The sequence below is a fragment of the Rhinopithecus roxellana genome, chromosome 19 (assembly GCF_007565055.1).
Source record: "Rhinopithecus roxellana isolate Shanxi Qingling chromosome 19, ASM756505v1, whole genome shotgun sequence".
NCBI classification, from domain to species: Eukaryota; Metazoa; Chordata; class Mammalia; order Primates; family Cercopithecidae; genus Rhinopithecus; species Rhinopithecus roxellana.
Window position 1 is genome coordinate 61,163,259 of NC_044567.1, and position 27,507 is coordinate 61,190,765.

The 27,507-nt window shown below is 51.5% G+C and overlaps 1 protein-coding gene across 1 annotated transcript in view; it reads left to right on the plus strand.

The window, feature by feature from the left end:
* The window catches only part of TTYH2 (tweety family member 2), a 50,476-nt gene extending 39,813 nt beyond the window's left edge, over positions 1–10,663 (plus strand). Inside the window, exons 11-14 of the mRNA XM_010387687.2 lie at positions 863–1,005; positions 1,713–1,898; positions 2,387–2,465; positions 9,748–10,663. Of these exons, the coding sequence (XP_010385989.2) occupies positions 863–1,005; positions 1,713–1,898; positions 2,387–2,465; positions 9,748–9,828 (489 nt within the window). The 3' untranslated portion in view covers positions 9,829–10,663. The remainder of the gene's footprint in view (positions 1–862; positions 1,006–1,712; positions 1,899–2,386; positions 2,466–9,747) is intronic.
* The last annotated feature ends 16,844 nt before the right edge of the window (positions 10,664–27,507 follow it).

The window sequence follows — 27,507 nt, forward strand, 5'->3', positions numbered from 1 at the left end:
TGGTGTGTGTGTGTGGTGTGTGTGTGTGTAAAGTGGCCTACTGAAGAGTCCTGACTTGGCACATCGGGGGCTTGGGTTTTGATCCTGGTAGTCTGACGTCAGAGCTAAGAACATGGCAGTCACCCCTGTCTCCTCTCTCCTTCCCCTTCTACACTAATCCCCAGCAAGTCTTGGCAGCTCTCCTCTGAGCTGTACCCTGAATCCATCCATTTCTCTTTCTCTCCACGGCTTCCACCATGACCCGGTCCTGCTTCTCCAGCAGACAGTGGCCTCCTCCCACTTTCTCTTGCCCCCTCACCACCCATTTCACACATTCTGCCAGAGCAGTCCTTTTGCAAACTAGATTGGATCACATCCCTTCCATTCCCACACGCTCCGATGTCTTTCTGACCCCTTATAAAAGTCCGTACTCCTCTCCTGCCCTGCAAGGCCCAGCATGACCTGGCCCCTCCAGTTCCATCTCCTGCTGGCCTGTGTTCTCTCTCTTTCCTGAACAGGCCAAGCCTGTCCCCTTTGCCCCCTCTTCTCAAAGTGTGCTGCTTCTTGCCATCCTGGCCTCAGCTTCAGTGCCCCCGTCTCTGGTTCCCCACCCTGCAACCTCATCTGCCCTGTTCAGAGTCAGCTTCTTAGTGCCTAGCGCTCAGTAGGTGCTCAGCAAATGTTTGCAGAGTGAACCCAAGAAGCCCCATTGTGTTAGGCTCCAGAGTGTGGATCCTTAATAGTGCTACAAGGTGCTCAGGATGGGGAGCAGCCGGGAGACCCCGGGTCCAGTCTCAGGGGAGAGGGGCTTCCAGAGGAGAGCCTGGCCCCCAGGCTTTGCCCCTGCTCCTTCACTAGCTGCATGTCCCTCCTCTTCCTCCAGGACTATCTGGATGCCCTTGCTGGCACCTGCTACGACGGCCTCCAGGGCTTGCTGTACCTTGGCCTCTTCTCCCTCCTGGCCGCCCTCGCCTTCTCCACCATGATCTGTGCGGGGCCAAGGGCCTGGAAGCACTTCACCAGCAGGTGGGCTGCCTAGTGAGGAGGGAAGCCTCCCGCGGCCTGGGGGTCTCCTGGGAGAGCAGCAGACAGGGGCCTCTGCTCTACGATTTAGCTGATAACCCAGGACTGAGGAGGGCAGCAGAGGGCCTGGGCATTCAGCCCAACAGGCTGGCTGGCTTCTACAGAAGCTTCCCCAAGAGTCCAGACAGACGCTCCAAAGGAGTTCGGTGGGGCCCAGAGCCGGAGCTGGGGCCCAGGGTGGTGACAGCCCTCAGGCCACAGCCTCGCCTCCCTTCTCCTCTCTTCTCACCAGGACTTTGTGATCTGGAATGAGGAGAGTTCCCGGTGCTGGGAGGGGTGCCCTGGGAATACCAAGAAGGATACATGGGGTCACTGTTTTCAGGGAGCCTGCAGTCCTCTTGAGGAGATGGGAAGGGACAGAAGGTGTATAGGCACCTCATGAGCAGATTAGACAAGAGGACGCAGGGTAGGGAGGACCCACATGCGCACGGTCAGCATGGTGGGGAGCCTGGAAGAGCTGGTCGTGAAGCTAGGAATGGGCCAGAGTGATCTGCAGGAGGCAGGCCAGGGACCGTGTTTTAAAGGAGTCTCAAGGAGACACACATGGCCAGAGAGTCCTGGCAGGAAAGGCAGGGAAGCAGGACAGGACCTGGCTGCCTCGGAGCCTCCTTCACCCTTCACAGCTGGCCATCTTCTACCCGTTGTTCTAGAAACAGAGACTACGACGACATTGATGATGATGACCCCTTTAACCCCCAAGCCTGGCGCATGGCGGCCCACAATCCCCCGAGGGGACAGCTTCACAGCTTCTGCAGCTACAGCAGTGGCCTGGGCAGTCAGACCAGCCTGCAGCCCCCTGCTCAGACCATCTCCAACGCGCCTGTCTCCGAGTACATGTATGGCCTGCTCACACACCCAGGCTGGGTAGCACTGCCTGGACAGCATGTTGGGTGGGGTCTACAGCGCCAGGTGCGGGGAGGAAGGCATCCAGGGCCACCCGTGGTCCCCACTACAGCCACAGGGTGCCTGGAGGGAAAGCCCCCTGGGAGCATCTGGTCACCCCTTCACACCCACATGTGCTGGGGGAAGAACCCACCGATGTCAGCAGCCTCTGCCACAAGCTGATGGGACAGGTCCCAGGCCCGAGAAGCTGCATTTCTCCAGGCCATGCTGCTCTCAGCCTTCGTTGCCCATCAGCCACTTGTCCCCAGGCTTCCCAAGGTGCTCTTCTCCATATCTGCCCACCACACCTCCTCCACTCTATCTGTGGTTCAGGTCCATCCCCTGCCTCCCATGTGCTCACCCATAGGACTCTCCTGTAGAAATCTGCACACACCCCCACTCCCACACCATCCCCTCCTGAGCTCTCCTCTCATCCCCACAGGAACCAAGCCATGCTCTTTGGTAGGAACCCACGCTACGAGAACGTGCCACTCATCGGGAGAGCCTCCCCTCCGCCTACGGTAATTGGGGCTCTGGCCCTTCCTTGTTGGGGTAATACGTAAAGACAAAACCTCCTGCTAACCCAAGTGAATCCTGTCCCCAAAGGCAGAAAAAAATGAAACAGTTCTGTAATTGAATACGCACTAAACCAGACCGTCACGGGTATCCCAGGCAGTCTGCTAAGGAGATTGCAAAGACACAAGAAATCTCACTCCTTCCCCTAACCAGGCAGGAACAAGACACAGCCCACTGCATACCTGTCATCCAGCAAAAGGACTTAACGACACTGTCACAGTAGTCCACCTTAATCTAACACTTGCTAATTGGGGTGGCTGTCCTGGTTAAGTAATTGCCTTTATTTATTTATTTATTTATTTATTTATTTATTTATTTATTTATTTATTTTGAGACGGAGTCTCGCTCTGTTGCCCAGGCTGGAGTGCAGTGGCCGGATCTCAGCTCACTGCAAGCTCCACCTCCCGGGTTCACGCCATTCTCCTGCCTCAGCCTCCCGAGTAGCTGGGACTACAGGCTCCCGCCACCTCGCCCGGCTAGTTTTTTGTATTTTTTTTAGTAGAGACGGGGTTTCACCGTGTTAGCCAGGATGGTCTTGATCTCCTGACCTCGTGATCCGCCCATCTCGGCCTCCCAAAGTGCTGGGATTACAGGCTTGAGCCACCGCACCCAGCCCAATTTATTTATTTATTTATTTTGAGACGGAATCTCGCTTTGTTGCCCAGGCTGGAGTGCAGTAGTGCAATATCGGCTTGCTGCAACCCAGGTTTCAAGCAATTATCCTGCCTCAGCCTCCCAAGTAAGTGGGATTACAGGTGCGTGCCGCAACACCTGGCTAATTTTTGTATTTTTAGTAGAGATGGGGTTTCACCATGTTGGCCAGGCTGGTCTTGAACTTCTGACCTCAGGTGATCCGCCCGCCTCGACGTCCCAAAGTGCTGGGATTACAGGCATGAGCCACCGCAACTGGCCAGCTAATTGCCTTTATCCAGAGGAAAAATAAGACTCCTATTTCCATAACAATCAGATAGTTACAACTTGGAGCCAGGCCCCTAAGTGAACTGTCACTGAGAAGGAGATGAGGTGCTGTCTTCCTGATGTTTGTACTTCCAAGAGATGGCTCCCAGGCCGTAAGAAACCATCCCTGGATTGTAACACTGGCAAGGGCCATATTCAGCCTTTAAGAAGGTTTGCAGACATCTCAAAAGACAGAAATTATTTATAGTGATACGTTTTCTAAAGGGAATACTGCAAGAAGAGAGGGGGTCTCGTTCCCTTTGTGCACCAGAGAAAATTAAGGAAGTGTTTTTCTTTGTAGATTTCTGTTTACCTTAATCCTTGGTCTTTCTTGGGCTGGAGGGTGGGTGGGCTGTGGTGGTGGGTCTGGGAGGGCTGAACCCGAACAGCCTTCCTCAATCCGTCTCAGCTCCCCATGTCCCTAGGACTGTGCCCAAGTGGGGTCTGTGCCTCTTGTCCACCCCACCACCTCCAGCCAGGGTACCTGAGATGCAGCCTCAGGGGAGTAGCTCAGGGTGGGAGGTTGAGAAGCAAAAGACCGTGCTATCTCATCCCAGAGAAGTATCCAAAGGACTCAGAAATACTGGCTGAGACAAAGAGCTGCAAACAGACAGTGAAGTGACCACCGAGGTTCAGGGACACAGACCCCAGTGCCACATGCCTGGGTTCAAATCCCAGCTCATTGCTTATGGCCTCTGTGACTTTGGACAAGCACTTTGCTGCTCTGTGCCTCAGTTTCCCCATCTATAGAATGGGTGTGGGAATACTAGCACATTCCTCCTCGGTGGTGTGTGCATTGGGGAAACTGATTGTTATCAGCGCATACGTGTGAAGCATCCAGTGAGTGCCGTAGCACAAGGAGCTGTTATTTGTGATTTCCTTCCACCCCACCTCCACAGAGCTGTGGCATTTATTAATTTAATTTTATTTATTTATTTATTTTTTATGAGACGGAGTCTCACTTTTCTGCCCAGGCTGGAGTGCAGTGGTGTGATCTCAGCTCACTACAACACCTCCTGGGTTCAAGCGATTCTCCTCCCTCAGCCTCCAGCATGCTAGCTGGGATATACCGGCATGCACCACCACACCTGGCTAATTTTTGTATTTTTAGCAGAGACAGGGTTTCACCAGGCTGGTCTCGAACTCCTAACCTCAGGTGATTCACCCTCCTTGGCCTCCCAAAGTGCTGGGATTACAGGCATGAGCCACTGCACCCGGCCAGAGCTGTGGCATTTATAAGAAAGGACAATGGGAATCAAAGGCCAGAAGTCTGCCACAGGGTGGGCGGAAGGGTTCTGGAGCCAGGCGTCTCCCTTCATTTGGCCGGGCCAGGCATTTCACTGCCCTCACCCAGGTAGTTTGGAAGGGGACATCCATCAGGAAAGCAGAAGCACTGGAGCCCGAGTACCTGGGACCAGCGTGATAGACCTGGGCCCTGAGGACCCAGAAAGTGCACGCACAGGCACCCAGGGAGTCAGCTTCCTGGTCATGGCGCTTGGTGAAAATCATACCATCAGACCCAAGCAAAGAGCAAGTGGGACCCAGTCCCTGTCTTCAGGAAGTTCCAGTCTATAGAAGGGGCACTCAAGAAGGCTGCCTGTAGAAAGTGCTACAAGGTGCTTTGGGACCAGAAAGAAGGAGCTGTCTTTGCTGCCGCCCTAGGGGATTCCAGAAAGTTCTATTTAATAGTTGGCATTTGAGCCACAGTGTAGAGCAGGGCCTCACTCAGGGGCAGTTTTCTCCCCTGGGGACATGTGGCAATGTCTGGAGGCATTTTCATTACCACACTTGGAGGCTGGGGAAGGGGGCTGGATGCTATTGACATTAGTGGGTGGAGCCCCCACCACAAAGCCTGGTGCAGCCCCAAATGTCCATGGGTAATGGGGCCTGTCCTCTGCGTGTGGGATGTTTAGCAGCGTCCCTGGTCTGGACCCACTAGCAAGCCTGCTGAAACCAATGCCCCTGTCATTCACTCCTGCGCCACCACCTTGGTGCTTTTGCCTGGAGCACCTCACCTGTTGTCCCCGCAGCTTTACCAACACAAGCCCCGGCCTCATGTTGTTCTTCTTCCTGGAGTCCTCGGAAGTGGGCTGGTTGAACCTGTATTCAAAGTCAGCACCATTTATTATTTATTCTTATTTTTTTAAGACAGAGTATCACTCTGTCACCCAGGCTGGAGTACAGTGGCGCAATCTCAGCTCATTGCATCCTCCACCTCCTGAGTTCAAGCAATTCTCATGCCTCAGCCTCCCAAGTACCTGGGACTGCAGGCATGTGCCACCACGCCCGGCTAATCTTTGCATTTTTAGTAGAGATGGGATTTCGCCATGCTGACCAGGCTAGTCTCAAACTCCTGGCCTCAAGTGATCCACCTGCCTCGGCCTTCCAAAGTGCTGGGGTTACAGGCATGAGCCACCATGCCCCGCCTAGAAGTCAGCACCTTTTAAATCCCAGCCTAGCTTCTCTCACTAATCAGAAGCCTCCCGGGTTCCTTTTTCTAACCACCAGCTGCTATGGCCCCAGGAATGCAGATTGACTTTAATATTAATCTAAGCACAACGTAATTAGGGGGAATCTGCTGTGAAAAAAGAATTACTCTATGCATTGTGATGCCAAATAAAAATGATTTTCGGATTACCTTCTGTTTGAAAGATCCAGGCCACTCGTCCTGCTGTTAGCAGAGATAATCAGCAACTGACCTTATTTGCAAAGCTCAAGGACAGAAAACCCTTCCTCCCTAGATTTAAGACCTGCCCAGAAACACTTACTGCTTTGGCCAAGTTGACTGCCCAGTCCCACCTAGCTCAGCCTGCCCTGGGAAGACCCTTCCACCTCCATGCCTGGTAAGGGACCTAGAGAGACACCTAATGATGCTGCAGACCAAGGAACCCCACAGCGTGGAGGATGTGGGTGTCTGCCCCAGTAAAGACAGCATAGCTGGCTGCGCCCCACCCTCCCCGGGGTGCCTGCTCTAAACACTCCTTAGGATTGAGCAAGTTCGAGAAGTGGATAAACTCCTCCCTCTGCCGAGCGGCCTCTCTAGGACAGTCCGGGGATCTCACTGGGTGGGTGATGTCACGCCTGGTGATCGGGATATACAGCCTGTCCCTTGCTGGCAATGTTTCTTCGCCCAGCTCTACCTTCAAGGAATAATCTCTCCTATCCTTTTAGGCCCTGTTTCCTGGACTTGATGAACAAAAATGACCCAGGGCAATTAAAATTGAGTGAACAAAAATGACCCAGGGCAGTTAAAAATACTGATATTGAGACTTCTCTTCAGACTTATAGAAACAGAATATCTTGGGGAAAGAGCCTGGGAGATTCTAAGTTTAGCAAACTTATTATCATTCAAGTTGGGAAATACTGCTTTAAGAAGGAGGGTCTTGGCCAGCACAATGGCTCATGCCTGTAATCCCAGCACTTTGGGAGGTCAAGGCAGGTGGATCACTTGAGGCCAGGAGCTCGAGACCAGCCTGGTCAACATGGTGAAACCCCATCTCTACTAAAAATACAAAAATTAGCTGGGCGTGGTGACGGGTGCCTGTAATCCCACCTATTCGGGAGGCTGAGGCAGGGAGAATCACTTGAACCCAGGAGGCAGAGGTTGTAGTGAGCCAAGAGTGCAACACAGCACTCCAGCCTGGGTGACAGAGTGAGTTTCTGTCTCAAAGAAAATAAAAAAAAAAGAAGGAGGGTCTCATACTTGCATATGCATCAGAATCGCCTGAGGGACCCACCCTGTTTCTGATTCAGAAAATCTGAGTTGGAGCCTGGAGATGTGCCTTTTTTGTTTTTTTGAGACTGAGTTTCACTCTTGTTGCCCAGGCTAGAGTGCAGTGGCATGATCTCAGCTCACTGCAACCTCCACCCCCCAAGATCAAGCGGTTCTCCTGCCTCAACCTCCCGAGTAGCTGAGATTACAGGCCCCCACCACCACGCCCAACTGATTTTTTGTATTTTTAGTAGAGACAGGGTTTCACCATGTTGACATGGCTGGTCTCGAACTCCTGACCTCAGGTGATCCACCTGCCCCCGCCTCCCAAAGTGCTGGGATTATAGGCGTGAGCCACCGCGCCTGGCCGGAGATGTGCGTGTCTGACATACTCCTAGGTAAAGCTGATGCTGCTGCCCTGGAAATTGCGCTTGGAGAACCACTGCTCTGAGGCGGGCTTCTTCAACCTCAGTGCTATTGATGGGCAGGGTCATTCTTGGTGGATGGTTCCTGTGCGTTGTAGGATGTCTAGCAGCGTCCCTGGCCTCTACTTGCTACATGCCAGTGGCACTCCAGTCCCCAGTTGTGACAACCAGAATGTCTCCAGACATTGCCTAATGCCCTGGAAGGCAAAAACACCCCTGGTTGAGACCCACTGGGTCGAAGAGCCTCATGCTCCCTCCTCCCCGACCCCAGCCCAAGTGGAAGCATTTCATTCTCCCTGATGTGAATGGCCTGGACCCCTGAAACTTCCCTGGGTCAGGAGAGTGGCAGCTTCGGGAAGCTTGTTAGAAGTGCAGAATCTCAGGTCCTGTGGACAAGATCCCCAGGTAGCCTGTGTGCAGGGTATCGAGTGAAAGGCCCTCTCCACTGCCAAGGACGAGTAACTAAGGTCTGTCGAGCACCTACTCTGTACTGGGTCACTGCTTCTCCAACCTGAATGCACACTGGAGTTGCTTAAAGAGCTCTAAAAACACTGATAGCTCTTTAAAATGCTTAGTTCTGGCCGGGCGCGGTGGCTCAAGCCTGTAATCCCAGCACTTTGGGAGGCCGAGACGGGCGGATCACGAGGTCAGGAGATCGAGACCATCCTGGCTAACACGGTGAAACCCCGTCTCTACTAAAAATACAAAAAAACTAGCCGGGCGAAGTGGCGGGCGCCTGTAGTCCCAGCTACTCGGGAGGCTGAGGCAGGAGAATGGCGTAAACCCGGGAGGCGGAGCTTGCAGTGAGCTGAGATCCGGCCACTGCACTCCAGCCCCGGCGACAGAGTGAGACTCTGCCTCAAAAAAAAAAAAAAAAAAAAAAAAAAAAAAAAAAAAAAAAAAAAGCTTAGTTTTATGTTACGTGCTTTTTTTTTTTTTTTTTTTAAGAGATAGGATCTCGCTCCATTGCCCGGGATGAAGTGCAGTGGTGTGATCTTAGCTTGCTGCAACCTCCACCTCCTGAGTTCAAGTACCTTCTGCTCCTGCCTCAGCCTCCCGAGTGGCTGGGACTACAGGTGCATGCCACCATGTCCAGCTAATTTTTTGTATTTTTGATAGAGACAGGATTTTGCCATGTTGCCCAAGCTGGTCTCGAACTCCTGGGCTCAAACGATCCTCCTGCCTCTGTCTTCTAAAGTGCTGGGATTACAGGTATGAGTCACCACCGTTATGTGCATTTTGCATCAACAAAAATATACATATCTATATACTAGCGGGTGTGGCCTGGGCATCGGGATGTTTTTAGGCTCCCCAGGTGTTTCTGGCGAGCAGCCCAGTTTGAGAGCAGCTGTGTTAAGGCTCTTCCCTGCTCCATATCATTTCACCCTTTCTTTTTTTTTGAGACAGAGTCTCACTCTATAGCCTAGGCTGGAGTGCAGTGGCGCAATCTTGGCTCACTGCAAACTCCGCCTCCCAGGTTCACGCCATTCTCCTGCCTCAGCCTTCCAAGTAGCTGGGACTATAGGCGCCCGCCACCATGCCCAGCTAATTTTTTGTATTTCTAGTGGAGACGGGGTTTCACCGTGTTAGCCAGGATGGTCTCGATCTCCTGACCTTGTGATCCGCCTGCCTCGGCCTCCAAAGTACTGGGATTACAGGCATGAGCCACCGCGCCCGGCCTCATAATTTCACCCTTTCAATGTAAGAGCTGGGTGCTCTTATGTCCATTTTGCAGGTAGGGAAACTGAGGTTAGAAAAGGCTGGAGAACCTAAGCCAAGGTCAGGGGGTAAGATGCACAACTGGGATTTGAACCTGCCTCTCTGAGTCTCTGGGCCTCTGCCCCCAGCCTGCTGGCTGCTGACTGTTCCTCCATGAGTTGGTGGACCCTGATGCTGCCCTCAGTGTGAGGGGACAGGTTGGGTGCTGGGGCGGAGTGGACATTGGAGGACAGCTGGTCTGTGTGTGTATTTTTTATTTGAGGCTGAGAGCCAGATGATGGCCCGGCATGGCCGGGTTTCCCTCATTCCCTAAGACACCCGGCCCAGTTCCACTCTGAGAAGTCCCCGGTACCTTTGCTGGTGCAGTGCCTGGCTGATCCAGCTCTGACCATCCCCTCTCTTCTCTCTTGGCAGTATTCTCCCAGCATGAGAGCAACCTACCTGTCTGTGGCGGATGAGCACCTGAGGCACTACGGGAATCAGTTTCCAGCCTAACAGACTTTCGGGGGTTCCTGCCTCCTTTTTCCATTTTGGTTTTTAATTAGTGCAAATACAAGCTGCGTTTCTTTAATAGAAACCAAAGGCATCTGGAGCCTGAGAGGCCTCCTGCTGTGGCAGAGGAGCAGCTGGGATTCCCGACCAAAGCCCCAGGGGGGGCAGAAGACTCACCACGTGGGCCAGCCTCTCTCTTCCGCCCTGCTCTCCACACCAGAAATGCCCCCAGGTGCTTGGCTGCCTCAGAGGTACCATCCCTGAGCTGGTTGCCTGGCCGTGCTCACCCCTATGCCTCGCCCTCGCCAGGAGGGGAGTGGCAGTGAGGAAGGGACCAGGTCAGGTGCTGTGTGTTCTCTCTGGTCCCACAACCATGACTCTGCCTCTTGTCAGCCTGGCCAAGAGCCCAGACGGCCCCTCTCGGAGTCACCTCTGTCCTCCGTTCCCTGCAGGTAACGTGAGAAGGGCTGATGAGGAGATGCTCTTTAAGAAGGTCACACCCTTGATGACACCAGAACAACCCAAATCAGAGTTCCCAGGGCCAAACATGCTCTTCCTGGGCCACAGAGGGGAGGCGTCAGGAGAGCTCTGCAGTGGGGGGCTGGTGGCTCCAGGGCTGGGGGATCACAGCCTGGCAGACCCCGGTGGGAACAGAGGTGAAAGCCTGCCACATTCTGCCTGTCTCCCTAAGCCTCCATTGCCTCACCTCTATTCCAGAATCAATGCTGCAGATACGTTAGCTGCAGATAGGCGCGGTCTCAGGTATGAACAGACATTTTGAAATGACTTTAAGTCTTTCTTTTCTCCAGTGTTTTAAACATGTTGATTATCCAAAGAATTGAAACTCCTAGCACATCCAGTTTTTACCGTAGATTTGCAGCTCATTCTTCACCCTGGTTAGGTCACTACTTTTGCAGATTTTGTTGGCATCTGCAACAAATCTGGCCAGTTCTACAGATCTGGAGGAGAGGGGAAGGAGCTGATTCTTAAATAAGGATCAGTGAGACATCCTGCCCGAGCTGCTGTTTGATGGGGATCTGGGTTCATCTCACCCACGGAGGGAGGATCTTTAAGAGGAGAAAAAAGCCAAGAGGGAAAGTCAGAGTTCCCTATTCTAGGGGACTCGCCGAATGCCCACAGCAGCTGTCCCCTCCTTGTTGTCTCCAAGTAAGTTTGCCAGAAAAGGTTTTAGCAAAGTGATACAACTGTGTCTTTATGGGAGGGTAGGCCTCTGCCCTGCCCCACTCCCCCCACCACCTGTCCCCACCCAGTGTCCTGGGCCCCTGGCCTGCCAGGCCACAGGAGCTTATTGGCCAGGAGGGAATAATGTCCCCCAATCCTGCCTGTTGAGGGACCAGAGTTGGGGTGTTTGGTGCTTCCAACCTCCTGCCAACCTGGAGTTCACAACACCAGAGCCCCACGGCCTCGCACACTGAAGCAGGGGTGTGGGGTGACTTGGTGCTTCTGTTTTGGAAGAACCACCTGTCATCACAACACGGACAGCAGGGTGTTCTCAGCTCCCAGCGAAGCCTCCACAACGGAATGGGGCCGCAGGGCAGCCGGGACTCCCTGTCTCACCTGCATTAACCCATGCATACTGTATGCCATAAACTCACTTCGGTATGTCCGCGTCACATGCAGAGAGGAACTCTGCGACGTCAAAGTGTTGCTTCTTAAAGTTTCATTATTGGCAACTAGAGGGTTGTTTTTAATGCATGGAAACTAAACAAATTCCTCAGGGAGTTCCTGAAGGAACCAGGTGGGCCAACCTTTGCTTCTATATGTGCAGCCTCACCTGGAAGAGAAATAAAGCACTTGTACTAAAACGTGCGTTCCGTCTCTGACTTCCTCAGCTGCAGGGAATTACGAGGGTATTGAAAGATGGAGCGGTCCCCTCCAGCAGGGTCATGTGGTGGGAGGCTTAGAAGCAGATTCCAGTTGCAATTTCCATGCCAGGACTGAAAGAGGGGCTTGAATGAATGTCATGGGGCTCTTGCGTGGCTTCCAACTGCTCTTACAGGACCAGGGACAGGATTTATTTCTGCCCTGATCTGTCTCCAGAACTCCCCCTAAGGGTCACTGTGTCACTGTTTTTTTGTTGTTGTTGTTGTTGTTGTTTTTTTTTTTTTTTTTTTTTTTTTTTGAGACGGAGTCTCACTCTGTCACCCAGGCTGGAGTGCAGTGGCGCCATCTCGGCTCACTGCAACCTCCACCTTTGGGATTCAAGCAATTTTCCTGCCTCAGCCTCCTGAGGAGCTGGGATTACAGGTACGCACCACCACACTCAGCTAATTGTTGTATTTTTAGTAGAGACGGGGTTTCACCATATTGGCCAGGCTGATCTCGAACTCGACCTCAGCTGATCCGCCTGCCTCGGCCTCCCAAAGTGCTGGGATTACAGGCGTGAGCCACCTCACTCAGCTGGTAACTGCATCTCAGTACCCAAATGAGATTGGTTTTGGGGGCCTCCATTGTCTCGAAGCTGGAGTGGGACCTGACTTGTAGGCTGGCCCTGCATGAACTAGAAAGGAAGCCTTGGGAATGCACAAGCCGGAGTCTGATCACTATGCGTGTCATCTGCCTTTCCCATCTCAGCTACATTAGTCTCTCCCACAAGGTAAAGGAGTGGGGTGGGGAAGTGGGTCCTGAGCCCCCGTTTTGCCTGCCAGCCTGCAGGCAGGCCCACCTTTACCCTCCTAAACATCCTCTGAACAGCAACCTGACTGCAGACCCAGAACAGCCAGCTTAGGAGGAAGGACTGGAACTTAACCTGCTCCTGAAGAGAGACAGCAGCAAACTCCACCAGACCCCTTTTGCCGGGAACAGCGGGTGGAGCTTTTGCCAGGAACAGGCGAGTGTCCCAGGCTGTCATTTGGAGCCCACAACTTACCCACAGGGAGCAGCCAACAGAGTGATTTCTTCTCCAAAGCTAATTCATCTCCCAGCAAGCTTTCTCCCCTCCAAAGCTGTACAGTCTTCAATTTAGGAGCAGCTGGGGTGTTTCCACAGTCTCTTAACTGCATATTGCAGATCAGTCAGGAAGCCTGGTGTGTCTAAAATTTACCTTCCTTTCTTCTCCTTTTCATTCATTTAAAAATGGATTGCCACCAGGCGTGCTGGCTCGTGTAATCTCAGCACTTTGGGGGTCCAAGGTGGGGGTCAAAGGCGGGAAGATCTCTTAAACCCAGGAGTTCAAGGCCAGCCTGGGTAATATAGTGAGACCCCATCTTTAAAAATAAATACTGCAGGGTGCAGTGGCTCATGCCTCTAATCCCAGCACTTTGGGAGGCTGAGACGGTTGGATTATTTGAGGTCAGGAGTTCGAGACCAGCCTGGCCAACATAGTGAAACCCCCCATCTCCACTAAAAATATAAAAATTATCCGGGTGGTAGTGGCGCACGCCTGTAATCCCAGCTACTTGGGAGGCTGAGACAGGAGAATCACTTGAGCCTAGGAGGTGGAGGTTGCAGTGAGCCAAGATCGCACCACCACACTCCAGTCTGGGTGACAGTGAGACCCTGTCTCAAAAAACAAATACATAAATAAATAAATAATGGATTGATTGCTTAACACAGGAGCCAATAACTAGAGCCAGTGAGCCCAGCTTGGCCAGCTGCCCTGGAAGGCCTGTGAGTATAAAATAGTTTATATATATATATATATATTTTTTTTTTTTTCTTTTTTTTGAGAAGGAGTCTCGCTCTGTCACCCAGGCTGGAGTGCAGTGGCCAGATCTCAGCTCACTGCAAACTCCGCCTCCCGGATTTACGCCATTCTCCTGCCTCAGCCTCCCGAGTAGCTGGGACTACAGGCGCCCGCCACCTCGCCCGGCTAGTTTTTTGTATTTTTTTAGTAGAGACGGGGTTTCACCGTGTTAGCCAGGATGGTCTCGATCTCCTGACCTCGTGATCCGCCCGCCTCGGCCTCCCAAAATGCTGGGATTACAGGCTTGAGCCACCGTGCCCGGCCAGTTTTTATATTTTTAAATGGTTAACAAAAAACTCAGACATTCTCAACTACTTTTTGGTTTTTTTTTTTTCTTCCTCGAAGTCTTTTCTTTTTTTTTTTGAGTTATTAAAACAAACACACACACACACACATACAACCAAAAGAACTGACGAGAGGAAGACAAAGCGTCGGGATCAGCTAGAGACCGAGCGGCATGTGGGATAAGGCACAGGTCAGGCCTAGTTGGGTCTGTGGAGCAAGGTGGTGGGAAGTCCTGAGGCCCTTTGGGCATGTGGGGTCTGCGGAAGGAGATGAGGTCACTTACAAAGTACACATACTCGCCGGGCTCGGTGGCTCAAGCCTGTAATCCCAGCACTTTGGGAGGCCGAGACGGGCGGATCACGAGGTCAGGAGATCAAGACCATCCTGGCTAACACGGTGAAACCCCGTCTCTACTAAAAAAAATACAAAAAACCTAGCCGGGCGAGGTGGCGGGCGCCTATAGTCCCAGCTACTCGGGAGGCTGAGGCAGGAGAATGGCGTCAACCCAGGAGGCGGAGCTTGCAGTGAGCTGAGATCTGGCCACTGCACTCCAGCCTGGGCAACTGAGCGAGACTCTGTCTCAAAAAAAAAAAAAAAAAAAAAAAAAAAGTACATATACTCTACACATCTATACGAAGTGTCCCATGTTGGGGGAGTGGGGCAAGGTCATGGGAGCTGGTCCACTTTCTCCTCGGACCAGCCTCCCCGCAGGCTCACGGGCTTGGCCAGCACAGGGACCCCTGCAGCTGGCTGTTGTCTTCTGTAGAGCGAGGGAAGGTAACAGTTTAGTTCCCACCCATGGTGGGCAGAGGTCAGCAGAGGTCAGAGGCATGGAGATGGCCACCACTTGGCTAGGAAATCCCTGTGCCTGGTGCTGGTGCCCAGCATACAGTCTGCTTTGCTGTCTTCTTTCTACCTTTTTCTTCTGGGACAGTGACTCAGGATCTTTGGCTGAGGCCTTGTCTTGAGACAGAGACTTGCTCTGTCGCCCAGGCTGGAATGTAGTGGCACAATCTTTGCTCCCTGCAATCTCTGTCTCCCGAGTTCAAGCAATTCTCATGCCTCAGCCTCCCAAGTAGCTGGGATTACAGGCATGCACCACCACGCCTGGCTAATTTTTGTATTTTTAGTAGAGACGGGGTTTCACCATGTTGTCCAGGCTGGTGTCAAACTCCTGCCCTCAAGTGATCCACCTGCCTTGGCCTCCCAAAAGTGCTGGGATTGCAGGCATGAGCCACCGAGCCCAGCCTGCAACTAATTTTGATGGTTGAGAACACTAACTGTGAACCTCTCAATTAGGCAAAATGTTATCTCCCTCCCCAAAGATTCCGTTCTTCTCATTAATAGACCTGTATTACCAAAAAATTGTACTTAATTATTATAACATTTTTCTTTCATCAATTACAAAACTGTGGAAATCGGCCGGGTGCTGTGGCTCACACCTGTAATCTCAGCACTTTGGGAGACCGAGGCAGATGGATCAGTTGAGGTCAGGAGTTCAAGACCAACCTGGCCAACATGGTGAAACCCTGTCTCTACTAAAAATTCAAAATTTATCCAGGCATGGTAATGGGTGCCTGTAATCCCAGCTATTCGGGAAACTGAGGCAGGACAATCGCTTGAACCCAGGAGGCAGAGGTTGCAGTGAGCTGAGACCACACCACTGCACTCCAGCCTGGGCAACAGAGCAAGACTCCGTCTCAAAATAAATAAATAAATAAATAAATAAATAAATAAATAAATAAATAAATAAATAAATCAATCTGTGGAAATTGGTTTCCTTTCTTGTCATATAGGTACCTATGACAGGTATGGTGACTTACACCTGTATTCCCAACACTTTGGGAGGCTGAGGCAGGAGGATTGCTTGAGTCCTGGAGTTCAAGACCATCCTGGGCAACATAGCAGGGCCCCGTCTTAAAATAAAATAAACATTTAAAAAGTAAGTACTTACATGATATCTTTCATTTTACCTCTTGGCCCAAACAACCTAAAATATTTATTCTATTTTCCAGTAGTTTAAATTTGCTGGCCCCTGGCTAAGCACAACACCACGTTGTCTAAATTCCGGGACTACAGAGGTATCTAAGGCAATCAGGGTCCTTGACTTCATGTAATTTACAAATTAGCAAGGAAGACAAGGAACGTTATCAACACTGACTTGCTTTACATGCAAATTCAGGGTCTCATCTGGACATCTGGTTAAACTCCTGGAATCTTGGGCCTCCTGTTTCGGCTTGTCTGTTTTAATTGTCATCCTCTTTCTTCCTTTCTTTTTTTCTTGCTTTTCTTCCTTCCTTCCTTCCTTTTCTTTCCCTCCTCTTCTCTCCTTTTTTTCTTTTTTCTTTTCTTTCTTCACAGGGTCTTGCTCTGTCGCCCAGACTGGAGTGCAGTGGTGCGATCTCGGCTCACTGCAGCCTCCACTTCCTGGGCTCAAGCCATACTCCCATCTCAGCCTCCCCAGTAGCCAGGACTACAGGCACACCACCACGCCCGGCTAATTTTTGTTTTTTTTTTTTTTTTTTTTTTTTTTGTAGAGATGCGGTTTCACCATGTTGCCTAGGCTGGGTCTTGAATTCCTGGACTCAAGCAATCTGTCTGCCTCAGCCTCCCAAAATGCTCAGAATACAGGCATGAACCACCATACCCAGCCCGTCATCGTCTTTCCTGATTACAAAAGAATGTTTGTGGTACAAACATTTCAAACTTGACAAAAATGTGTGAGAAAGTGAAAATCCCCTATAATCCATCAACCCAGAGCAAAATACCAGGACCAGTTTGGTTCACATTCTCCATGTTTTGTCCTAATTGTGTGTGCAGAAATATAGTCACACTATACATATTGTTCTGCAATTGCTTTTTCTACCTCATGCTTTATTTTGGACATCTTCTTGTCATTCTTTAAAACTTTGCTCCACTTTTGGGGCCAGGCACAGTGGCTCATATCTATAATCCCAGCACTTTGGGAAGCCGAGACCAGCCTGGGCAACATAGTGAGAACTCGTCTCTTCAAAAAAAAAAAATACAAAAATTACCCAGACGTAGTGGTGTGCACCTGTGTGTGGTCCCAGCTATGTGGGAGGCTGAGGTGTGAGGATCGCCTGAGCCCTGGCAGGTCTACAGTGAGCTGTGATCGTGCCACTGCACTCCAGCCTGGTGACAGAGCAAGGGCCCTATCTCAAAAAATAAAAATAAAAGAAATAAAGCAATGGGCTCATGCCCTGGAAGCCAATGGTTACCCCACATACCCATCACCCAAAAGTAGCTGGTCTGACAGAACAACAACAACAACAATGTGTTCCACTTTCAACCACCAATGCAGGAGTACAGAGAAGAGCACAGACTATGTCAGCACCAGAATCCCATTGAGAAAAAACACTGGCTGGGCGCAGTGGCTCACACCTGTAACCCCAGCTTTTTGGGAGGCTGAGGCGGGTGGATCACCTAATGTCAAGAGTTCAAGACCACCCTGGCCAAGATGGTGAAACCCCATCTCTACTGAAAATACAAACATTAGCTGGGCATGGTTGCAGTGAGAGGTGAAGCCAGCTGGACTTCCTGGGTCGAGTGGGGACTTGGAGAACTTTTCTGTCTTACAAGTGGATTGTAAAATGTGCCAGTTAGCACTCTGTAGCTAGGATCGTAAAACGTACCAATCAGTGTTCTGTAGCTAGCAAGGGGATTGTAAAATGCGCCAATCAGTGCTCTGTAAAAATGCACCAATCAGCGCTCTGTAGCTAGCAAGAGGATTGTAAAATGCACCAATCAGCAGAAGTCTAAAAGCCAATCACAGGGAGGATTGAAAAAAAGGCACTCTGATAGGACAAAAATGGAATGTGGGAGGGGACAAATAAGGGAATAAAAGCTGGCCACCCCCCACCCAACAGTGGCAACTCACTCAGATCCCCTTCCACACCATGGAAGCTTTGTTCTTTCTCTCTGCACAGTAAGTCTTGCTGCTGCTCACTCTTTGGGTCCGTGCCATCTTTAAGAGCTGTAACACTCACCACGAAGGTCCGCCACTGCACTCCAACCTGGGCGACTGAGTAAGACTCCATCTCAAAAAAAAAAAAAACAACAGAAAAAACATTCTTCCCACCTGCCAACGATTTGTCGATTTGATGGGTGCTTTCTGAAAGCACAATGCAAATGCCTTCCTGAGGCTCATGCGCATGAAGCAGCATTCATGTTTGTCTTTGAACAGGTGAATGCAAGTCAGTGCCCATGGTCATGGTAGTTGTACACGAGTCTGTCACCCTGTTTCATAGGAACCCATCAAGAGCTGTTAAGTCCTAGGTGATCAGGTAGACAAATGGGTGCTAGTAACCCATCAAACACCGGGGAGGAGCTAATGGGGAGAAGCGGACCTCATTGCTGATAGGTTTGAGAGGGTTTTTGTAACATCAGAGGGCAACATCAGGCAGGCAACTCAAAGTCTGGACTGATGAGGCCTGGATCTGGGAGGCAACACATAGATACCGTCACTAATGCTAAGGAGAGAGTGGAGGAGCTCAGAAAGAGTGGGCAGAGTCCAGTTTGGGACCCCAACAATTGAGGAGCAGGCCGGGTGTGGTGGCTGAGCCTATAATCCCAGCACTTTGGGAGACTGAGGCCAGCCGGGCCAACGTGGTGAAATTTGAGACCAGCTGGGCCAACATGGCGAAACCCCATCTCTACTAAAAAAAATACAAAAATTAGCCAGGCGTGGTGGCACTTGCCTGTAGTCCCACCTACTTAGCAGGCTGAGGCTTGAGAATCACTTGAACTTGGGAGGTTGAGGTTGCAGTGAGCCAAGATCACGCCACTGCACTCCAGCCTGGGCGACAGAGCCAGACGCCATCTCAAAAAAAAAAAAAAATAAGGAGCAGGCAGAAGAAAGAGCTGAGAAAGAACAAAGAAGCAGGAGGGAAACCGGAGAGCTGGCATAGAGGAAGTGATGAGGGGAGGCCTCACAGAGGGGCATGGGGTGGTCCACACCAGCAAACCACCCCAGGTAGAACTAGGGCTAGAGAGCACAAGCGACTGGGCGAAAGGTCTTAGCCTTTGCCTGGCTCTCAAGGGAAAGATTCATTCTCCTGTGGAGGAGGGAAAGAAAAGCTGACCAGGGAGAAATGTTTGAAGTTTGTGGTTGACAGCCTGGCACAGCCTCTTCCAGGACTCCCTCAAACTCTGGATGCCCTGTGGTGACCCAGAGCCCCACACCCTGACTCCACAGTCTCCCAGGTCTCAGCCAGACTGGGAGGAGAGCAATCGGATTCCACCTCCCCTGCGATTCCTGGCAGTTGCCCCATCCCTCTCCAGCATTCCCATCTCCACCGTTCCCAGCAGATGTGCTGTGCAGTGGGGGCTTTTCAGGCAGGATAGAGGTGCCTTGTCAGAGAAGCAGAAGGTGCTAGTCACCCAGGGCTTACAAGGATGTGGGGTCTTCCCAAAATGCCTTAAAAGAGCTTCTGGCCAGGCGCGGTGGCTCATGCCTGTAATCCTAGCATTTTGGGGGTCCAGAGAAGGAGGATCACTTGAGCCCGGGAATTCGGGACCAGACCAGAAAAGATGGTGAAACCCTGTCTCTACTAAAGATACAAAAATTAGCTGAGCAGGGTGGCATGCACCTGTGGTCCTGGCTACTTGGGAGGCTGAGGTGGGAGGATCAATTGAGCTAGGAGGTCGAGGCCGCAGTGATTGTACCACTGCACTCCAGCCTGAGGGACAGAGTGAGACTCTGTCTCAAAAAATAAATAAAATATTAAAAAAAAAAAAAAAAAGGCGGGGGTCGGGTGTCGTGGCTCAAACCTGTAATCCCAGCCCTTCGGGAGGCCAAGGCAGGTGAATCACTGGAGGCCAGAAATTCGAGACCAGCCTGGCCAACATGGTGAAACCCCATCTTTACTAAAAATACAAAAATAAGATGAGCATGGTGGCGGGCATCTGTAGTTCCAGCTCAGTAGGAGGCTGAGGCATGAGAATTGCTTGAACCTTGGAGATGGAGGTTGTAGGAAGCCAAGGTCGCACCACTGCACTCCAACCTGGGGGACAGAGTGAGACTCTTGTCTCAGAAAAAAAAGAATTTCAATCTTTCCAAAGTCTCCTTTTCCAGTTGACCCCAGAAATGCACTCAGATATGGCTCCTGCTCTGTCTTCCACTCTCCTATTTTGCTTTCTTTGGACATGGATTATGAATGACTTTTTTTCATTCTGGTGCCCCCTATTTCCCAAGAAAAGTCACACCTGCATGAGTGGAGCATGTCCCTTGGCAAGTACAGCTGCCTCTGGTTAGTCAAATATTGCTCAGAGTTTTAGAAAAACAGAGGGCAAGGGGCCTTGAGGAGGGCTCAGCAGGACTGACGCTAGGACTACAGTTCCAGAAAGAATGCAAGGGAGTTTGGATCACGCCTGTAATCCAGCACTTGGGGAGGCCAAGGTGGGTGGATCACCTGAGGTCAGGAGTTCAATACCAGCCTGGCCAACATGGTGAAACCCCATCTCTACTAAAAGTACAAAAATTAGCCAGGCGTGGTGGCGCATGCCTGTAATCCCAGTTACCCAGGAGGCTGAGGCAGGATAATCACTTGAACCAGGGAGGCGGAGGTTGCAGTGAGCCGAGTTCATGCCACTGCACTCCCCAGCCTGGGCGACAGAGCAAAACTCCATCTCAAAACAAAACAAAACAAAAAAACAAGAATACAAGGAAGACTTGCCCTGGGGTGGCAGAATGGCAGAGAGAGATTTGGTCTGTGTTAGCAAAAGTGCAAGTAGTGTTACTTAACTGCTAGCAACGTGAGGGCTTGGTGGGCTTGCCACTGATGTGATGAATTCCATCCTGGGAAGCTTTTACAAACAAGGCCCTCCCACAAGAACTGTGACTATGAAGATGAATAGAATGAGGTCTCCACTTTCTAAGCACTCGCAGTCCTGGAAGGAAGCTGGTGAGGCAGGCAGACGCTTTGGGAAGGGGTGCCACAGCAGCGAGCCGGCAGAATGTGCTGCCTGCACCTCACTCCGGCAAACCACGTGCAGCTTGTTTTCAGCATTGGTGGGAAGAGCAGATGGTTCCTACCAAATGTTATTGTATTGCACATTATAAGCCAAGCAAAGTTAAGTCTAAAAAAGTGACTAACGAATCTCTCATGCAGGATTCCAAATAATTTATGTAGATACTCTGCCTTCAAGAAAGTAGCATAGGGCTGGGTGTGTTGGCTCACACCTGTAATACCAGCACTTTGGGAGGCCAAGGTGGGCAAATCGCTTGAGCTCAGGAGTTTGAGACCAGCCTGAGCAACATGGCAAGACCCTGTCTCTACAAAAAGTACAAAAAAATAGCCAGGTGTGGTGATGTACACCTGTGGTCCCAGCTATTCGGGGGGCTGAGGTGAAAGGATCACTTGAGCTGGGGTGGGGCGGAAGTTGCAGTGAGGTGAGATTGCACCACTGCACTCTAGCCTGGGTGACAGAGGGAGACCGTGTCTCAAAAAAAAATAAAGAAAAGAAAAGAAAAGAAAGGTAAAACATAGGCTGGGTGCAATGGCTCACACCTGTAATCCCAGCACTTTGGGAGGCCAAGGCAGGAGGATCGCTTGAGCCTAGGAGTTGGAGATTAGCTTGGGCAACATAGGAATGACGCAGGGCAGGCAAGGCCCAAATTGAGGCTTGGCCCAGGAGGGTTCTTGGCTTTGCCCAGGAAAGAATTCAAGGGTGAGCCGGTGGTACAGGAAAACTGCTTGACTGAGGTGACAGTGCTACAGCTCATGACTGCTCCTGGAGAGCAGGGCTACCCGTAGGCAGTGTGCAGAGACTAGCAGCTCAGAAGCAGTTTTGCAGTCATATTTATGCCCATTTTTAATTACATGCAAATTAAGAGGTGGATCATGCAGACATTTCTAGAAAAAGGGTGGTAACTTTCAGGTCATTGGGTCATTGCCATGGAAGGAATGGATAACGTCCGGGTGTTGCCATGGCAATGGTAAACTGACATGGCACACTGGTGTATGTGTCTTATGGAGAGCTGCTTCTGCCTGTTTCTTGTTTTAGCTAGTCCTCAGTCTGGTCTCGTGTCTGAGCCCTGCCTCCAGAATCAAGTCCTGCCTCTGAACTGTGGCTACAAAAAATGAAAAAAGTTAGCCGAGCATGGGTATGTGCAGCTGTGTTGCCAGCTACGTGGGAGGCTGAGGAGGGAGGCTCTCTTGAGTCCTGGAGGTCAAGGCTGCAGTGAGCCATGATTATACCACTGTACCCCAGCCTGGATGACAGAGCGAGACCAAAAACAATGTGAATGAACTTAATACCACTGAACTATACACTAAAAAATGGTTAAGATGGTAAATTTTATGTGTAGTTCACCACACACACAAAATTTTATGTGTAGTTCACCACACACACCGAGGAACTGATGGGAGCCAGAACGGATCAGGAGAGATTGGTGGGACTAAAGGGGGACACAGCAGTGCAATGGGTTGTGGCAGTGCCTGGGGATGTCCAGGGCCAGAGGTGGCTCTCAGCAAAGAATTTCTGTTGCCAATTATGCTGTGATTGGGTGAAGATCTGAGAGACATCGCAGTTGTTTTCAAACCAGGTCCTTGTGAATACTCCTAATTATATGACCTCATGCTGAGGCAGGCCTGCCAAGGGGTGACTGTTTGGCCAGTGAACAGAGCTGCCCTCTGTGGTCGGCGGCCTGCAGCCTTCTGGGTGAGGGTGGGGGTGGGGAGCCTATACTAAATTGTTGGATAATACGGTAAAGGTGGCTGCAGTTTCCGTTCAACTTTTCCTATTTCCCCTTCTAACCTATTTTCCCACCCACAAAATAATGGGTCTTCAGAAAGCCCTCGACTCTCCAGGGCTGGAGGTGGAGTGGAAAGGGTTGCATTAGGACTGCAACCCCAGCCAGCCACTGCTTCATCATGGAGTGGATCGTTTCCTACTCTTGGAGACTTTGGGTCCGATTCACCTCTGACCACACAAAGTCATTTCAGTGGGGCTTTTAGGAGCTCCTCCACCCAGCCCCCGTCAGGACCCTCAGCACCCACCCCTAAGAGTTCTTTGTCCCGAGAAACTGGTGGGAGCCAGAATGGATCAGGAGAGGTTGGTGGCAGCAGTCATTTAGGGGCTTGTCTTTCGTTAGTGTGGCCTCGAAAGGTGCTGTCTTGTTGGGAATTTCCTTGTACCTGCCCCACTAAAGGCAGATGGGTAGTGGTGACAACACATTTATGGAGAAGTTGGGAAGTGGGAGAGAAATGTTTGCTTCCTGCCTGTTCTTTCACAGATCCCAAACCCACTGAGGGCTTCCCATGGAAAGCTGTCTGGGCCCCTCAGCCTGCCTCTCTTGGGACCCCCCACAGACTGGCCCCGGCTGACCTTTGCAAATTCCTCTCTCATTTTTCCCCTGCAGGGACTCTCAACCCCAGCCAGACTGATCCACCCACCATCCTCGCAAAATGCCTTTCTTCCATGACGGCTGCCCCTTCCTTCCTTGCTCAAGCCATGCCCTCCCCCAATCTGGAACGCCCTCCCCACTCCTCTTCCCTGCAACTCATAACCATTTTTCAAGGCCCAGTTCCAACCCCAATCCCACTTATTGGATGGCGCACTCCTCTTCTGTCCCAGTCCAAATTTCCAATGTCAGCGTCTGAACTCCGGATAACCTCATTCCCCGAGCTGCCTTCATTCAGGCACCAGTAGCTCTGGACGGGGCTGGACACGCCCCTGTGTTGTCTCTCACTTAATCCTCTCCATTATCTAATAAGCACCGCCACTGTCCTGCCACTTTGCAGATGAGGATAGCTGAGTCTTAGAAAAGGAAAGGAATTTGCCCGGGGTCATGAGATTAGTATGTAGCCAAACTGGGATTCAAATTTATTTTTTTCTAGCCCCAAATTCCCTTGTTTTAATTTACATGATCTCAATTGCCTTAACTCCCTGAGAAACATGACTCGTTTCATTCATTCATTCATCTATCCATTCATTCAATGAACACAGTACATTTCGTGCCAACCACCCAGCTAAGCTGTAAAAATCCCCAGCTTCTACTCCCAAGGAGTTTCCATTCTGGTGGTGCAGGAAGGTGTGTTTGTTACATAAAGTGTAGGAAGGATGGTAGCAGAGGGGAGGGTGGGGTTATACTTCCCACTGAATGGATGCGGAAACTGAAGGAAGGCATGACAACACGCTCGGCCAAGATCGTAAGCAGAGCCCGCCATAACCACCCAGGGACCAGGGCTTCCCAAGCACTGACTATTCTTACTTGCATTTTCTGGGTACCTTGCTCGATGCAAATGCATACAAACGTAGGTTTGGATAAGCGCCTTGGCAACGCCCCTACAAATGTTGATGATCATTACTGGTATGTTACCAACTTATTGGTTAATTCTTCTCCTAACTCCGGAGACCTCCAAAAAGAAGACGGACGTGCTGCGCTTCCAACGTGGCAGAACGGGAGTCACGTGCTCCGGGGTCCTTCCGCGTTGCCCCGCGCGGCCAGAGCCAGGCCGGGTTGCCAAGCAACCGGTAAACGCCGCCGTTTGCGGAGCACTGGAGCCGGGACCGTGGATTGGGCGCTTTCCCAGAGACCCAGAAGCAGGAGGAGCGGACCCAGGGTAAGGGGCGGGCGCCAGGAGGACGTCGGAGGCTAAAGACTAGAGTGGAGAGTGACGGGGGGAGACTTCTAGGGTAATAATCACCAAGAGTGCCAAAAATTCCTCTTGGGGGGCTTCCTTCTGGGATAGCTCTGCCGGATGGTGGCTGTCAGGACTAGCGCTCCTAGTGCTCTCTGTCCCCTTAATCCTCGCTGCCCTGGATCCGCCCCAAGTCGCAGGACCCTGCAGCCTCTGAACACCCTGCCTCATACCCTCCTACCCGCCCAGGTCCTGATACAGTTCGTATCCTGGAGTGGACTGGAGACCTCTGAAGGATTTACAGCTGAATGGACGGAAAAAAAAAACAGCCTTGGGCTAAGGTGATGGGAAGATGGGCCCTTTAAGAGGAGAGCTTTCTGCTCAGGATATAGGGGATGTAAATTAACGCTATCGCACACCTGCTAGGTGGCAGGTGTTTTAAGTGCTTTCTTTCATTTCTTCCTCAACCTTGGAGCTGGCGTTCTCATGTGATCCAGGTCACACAGTCGGGGAGTTCCTCCGGAGCGTGTGCGGTTCCTCCTTTCTGTTCAAGGTCAAGGTTTACCACATTCTCTTGAACCACAGAAGTGCGTCTTCTCTCGGCTTTCAGACCCTACGTGTTTTCCTCTCGAATCCTTGGTTTCAAATCCTTTGCTTGTCTGTCACGGTCAGCAGAGAAGGAACAGGGGAGAGAGCTGCAGAGAGAAGCCTGGTAGGCGCTGGTATCACAGTCACTAACGCAGAAGGTGACAGGAGTCTTGGGCCCCTTCTGTGTGCCAGGCCCTGGGGACTGGAGTAAATAAAAGACCACAGTCTTTCCGTCAAGGAGACCACAAGGTAGAGGTGAGGGCAGGTAGACACTGACCCCCATCGCTCTCCAATTCTGGGGACCTCTTCCCACCTCGTCCTGCCCTCAACCTTCACCTTCCTTGGGGTGCTCAGCCATGCTTAGTGTTACCCTGGGAGAAAACAAATGGGGGCTTTCTAGGGAGGTCTGCCTCTTTTGAGGGTACAGTGAGTCCCTCAGGACCCTGGAATTCCAGAAAGTGCACAAGTCCATAAGAAAGGGAAGGAAAGCCGGGTGCGGTTTTCACGCCTGTAATCTCAGTGCTTTGAGAGGCCCAGGCAGATGGATCACTTGAGGTCAGGAGTTTGAGACCAGCCTGACCAACATGGTGAAACCCCATCTCTACTAAAAATATAAAAATTCTGGCCAGGTGCAGTGGCTTACGCCTATAGTCCCAGCTACGTGGCAGGTGGAGGCAGGAGAATTGCTTGAACCCAGGAGGCGGAGGTTGCAGTGAGCTGAGATCAGGCCACTGCACTCCAGCCTGGGTGACAGAGTGAGACTCCATCTCAAAAAAAAAAAAAAAAAAATTAGCCGGGTGTGATGGCACTCACCAGTAATCTCAGCTACTCGGGAGACTGAGGCACAAGAATCACTTGAACTTGGGAGGCAGAGGTTGGAGTGAGCCAAGATCACACCATTGCACTCCAGCCTGGGTGACAGAGCAAGACTGTCTCAAAAACAACAACAAAGAAAGAGGGAAGGAAGCCCTCTCCTGCCAGGTGCCATGCAGGACCACCAGTCGCGGGAACCCAGTAGGGGCTGTGTCAGGGACCAAGAAGAAGAGGAAAATGTTCTCATCTCCTTATTCCACTAGGGAATTCAATGCAGAGGGCTGACCTTCCAGCTTGCCTCCTTCCCAGTCTCCCACGCTGACACTCCTCCTCCCCATCCCTCCCTTGGCCTCCCTCCCAGCTTGGAAAACACACTTTCCCTTAAGCCACCGGAGGTTCTCTCCAGGAATTGCTTTGCTCATTCTCACTGCACAAGACAAGTTTTGTTTTCATAGTCAGCGAAGGTTCCCATCTGACTGCCTCCCTGGGGATGCGGGAGACGCCTGAATCTTTGATGTCTGGACCACAGCGTCCCTGATTCTGCGTGTTCCTGTGTTTGAGACGCACGGTGGTGTTCTGCATGCCTCCGAGACTCTAGGTTCCCATGGGGGGAGGATCTGCCCCCAAAACTCCCAGAGGGCAGTGACACTGCTCCCGTCCCCGCTCTGTCCCCCCATGCAGACACCCCTACTCAGGCCTTGCTTGGGGAATCCCACCCTCTAGCACTTGTCTCACAAGAGGCTGGGGGAGACCTCCTGAGACGCCCTCTGCTGACCTCGCTATTCATCTGTGTACCCTGCTAGCTTATGAGAAAGAGCTTGCTCTGGGTCCTTGAATGAGTTGTCTTCCCGTCACCGGGCCAGTCTTTAAATGTCCCCTCTGTCTGCCTCCAGACACAAGACAATGCTTCTGTTCTCGCTCGGGACTTGGCCTTGGGAAGCACCAAGAAGGAAAGCAAAGCTGTTAAAAGTCTGATCCGGGCTGAAGAGGCTATTTCTGTCTTCCTGGAGTTTCATCATTCTCTTCAGCCTCCTTGTGTCCTCTAGGAGCCAGCTGGCTTGCAGCAATTGTCTTTGAAAAGACAGAGACAGGCAGCCCTAATTGCTTGAGTCCTGCAGCCCCATGTGGGAGGCACAGGTGCTTCACACTGTGTTGGCAAAGGGGAGGATGCCACGGGATTCCCAGGCTTTTTCACAAGGCCCTAGCTTGTCCACGTGGGATAAACACATTGGGGCACCCCCGCTACAATCTGGGCTTCTCATCCCACCCTGTGCCCTCTAAGCCATTGCTTCCACCCAGGAAAGAGAATTTCCAAACTACAAGAAAGGGAAGAAAACGGGCCGGGTGCGGTGGCTCACGCCTGCAATCCCAGCACTTTGTGAGGCCGAGGCGGGTGGACCACTTGAGGTCAGGAGTTTGAGACCAGCCTGGTCAACATGGTGAAACCCTGTCTCTACTACAGATACAAAAATTAGCCAGGAATGGTGGCATGCACCTATAATTCCAGCTATGGGAGGCTGAGGCAGGAGAATCGCTTGAACCCGGGAGACGGAGGTTGCAGTGAGCCTAGATCAGGCCACTGCACTTCAGTCTGGACAACAGAGTGAGACTCCATCTCAAAAACAAACAAACAAAAAACCAAAAACCACTTTCTGCAACAGTCTGGTTGAGGTTGAGTTGCTCCAG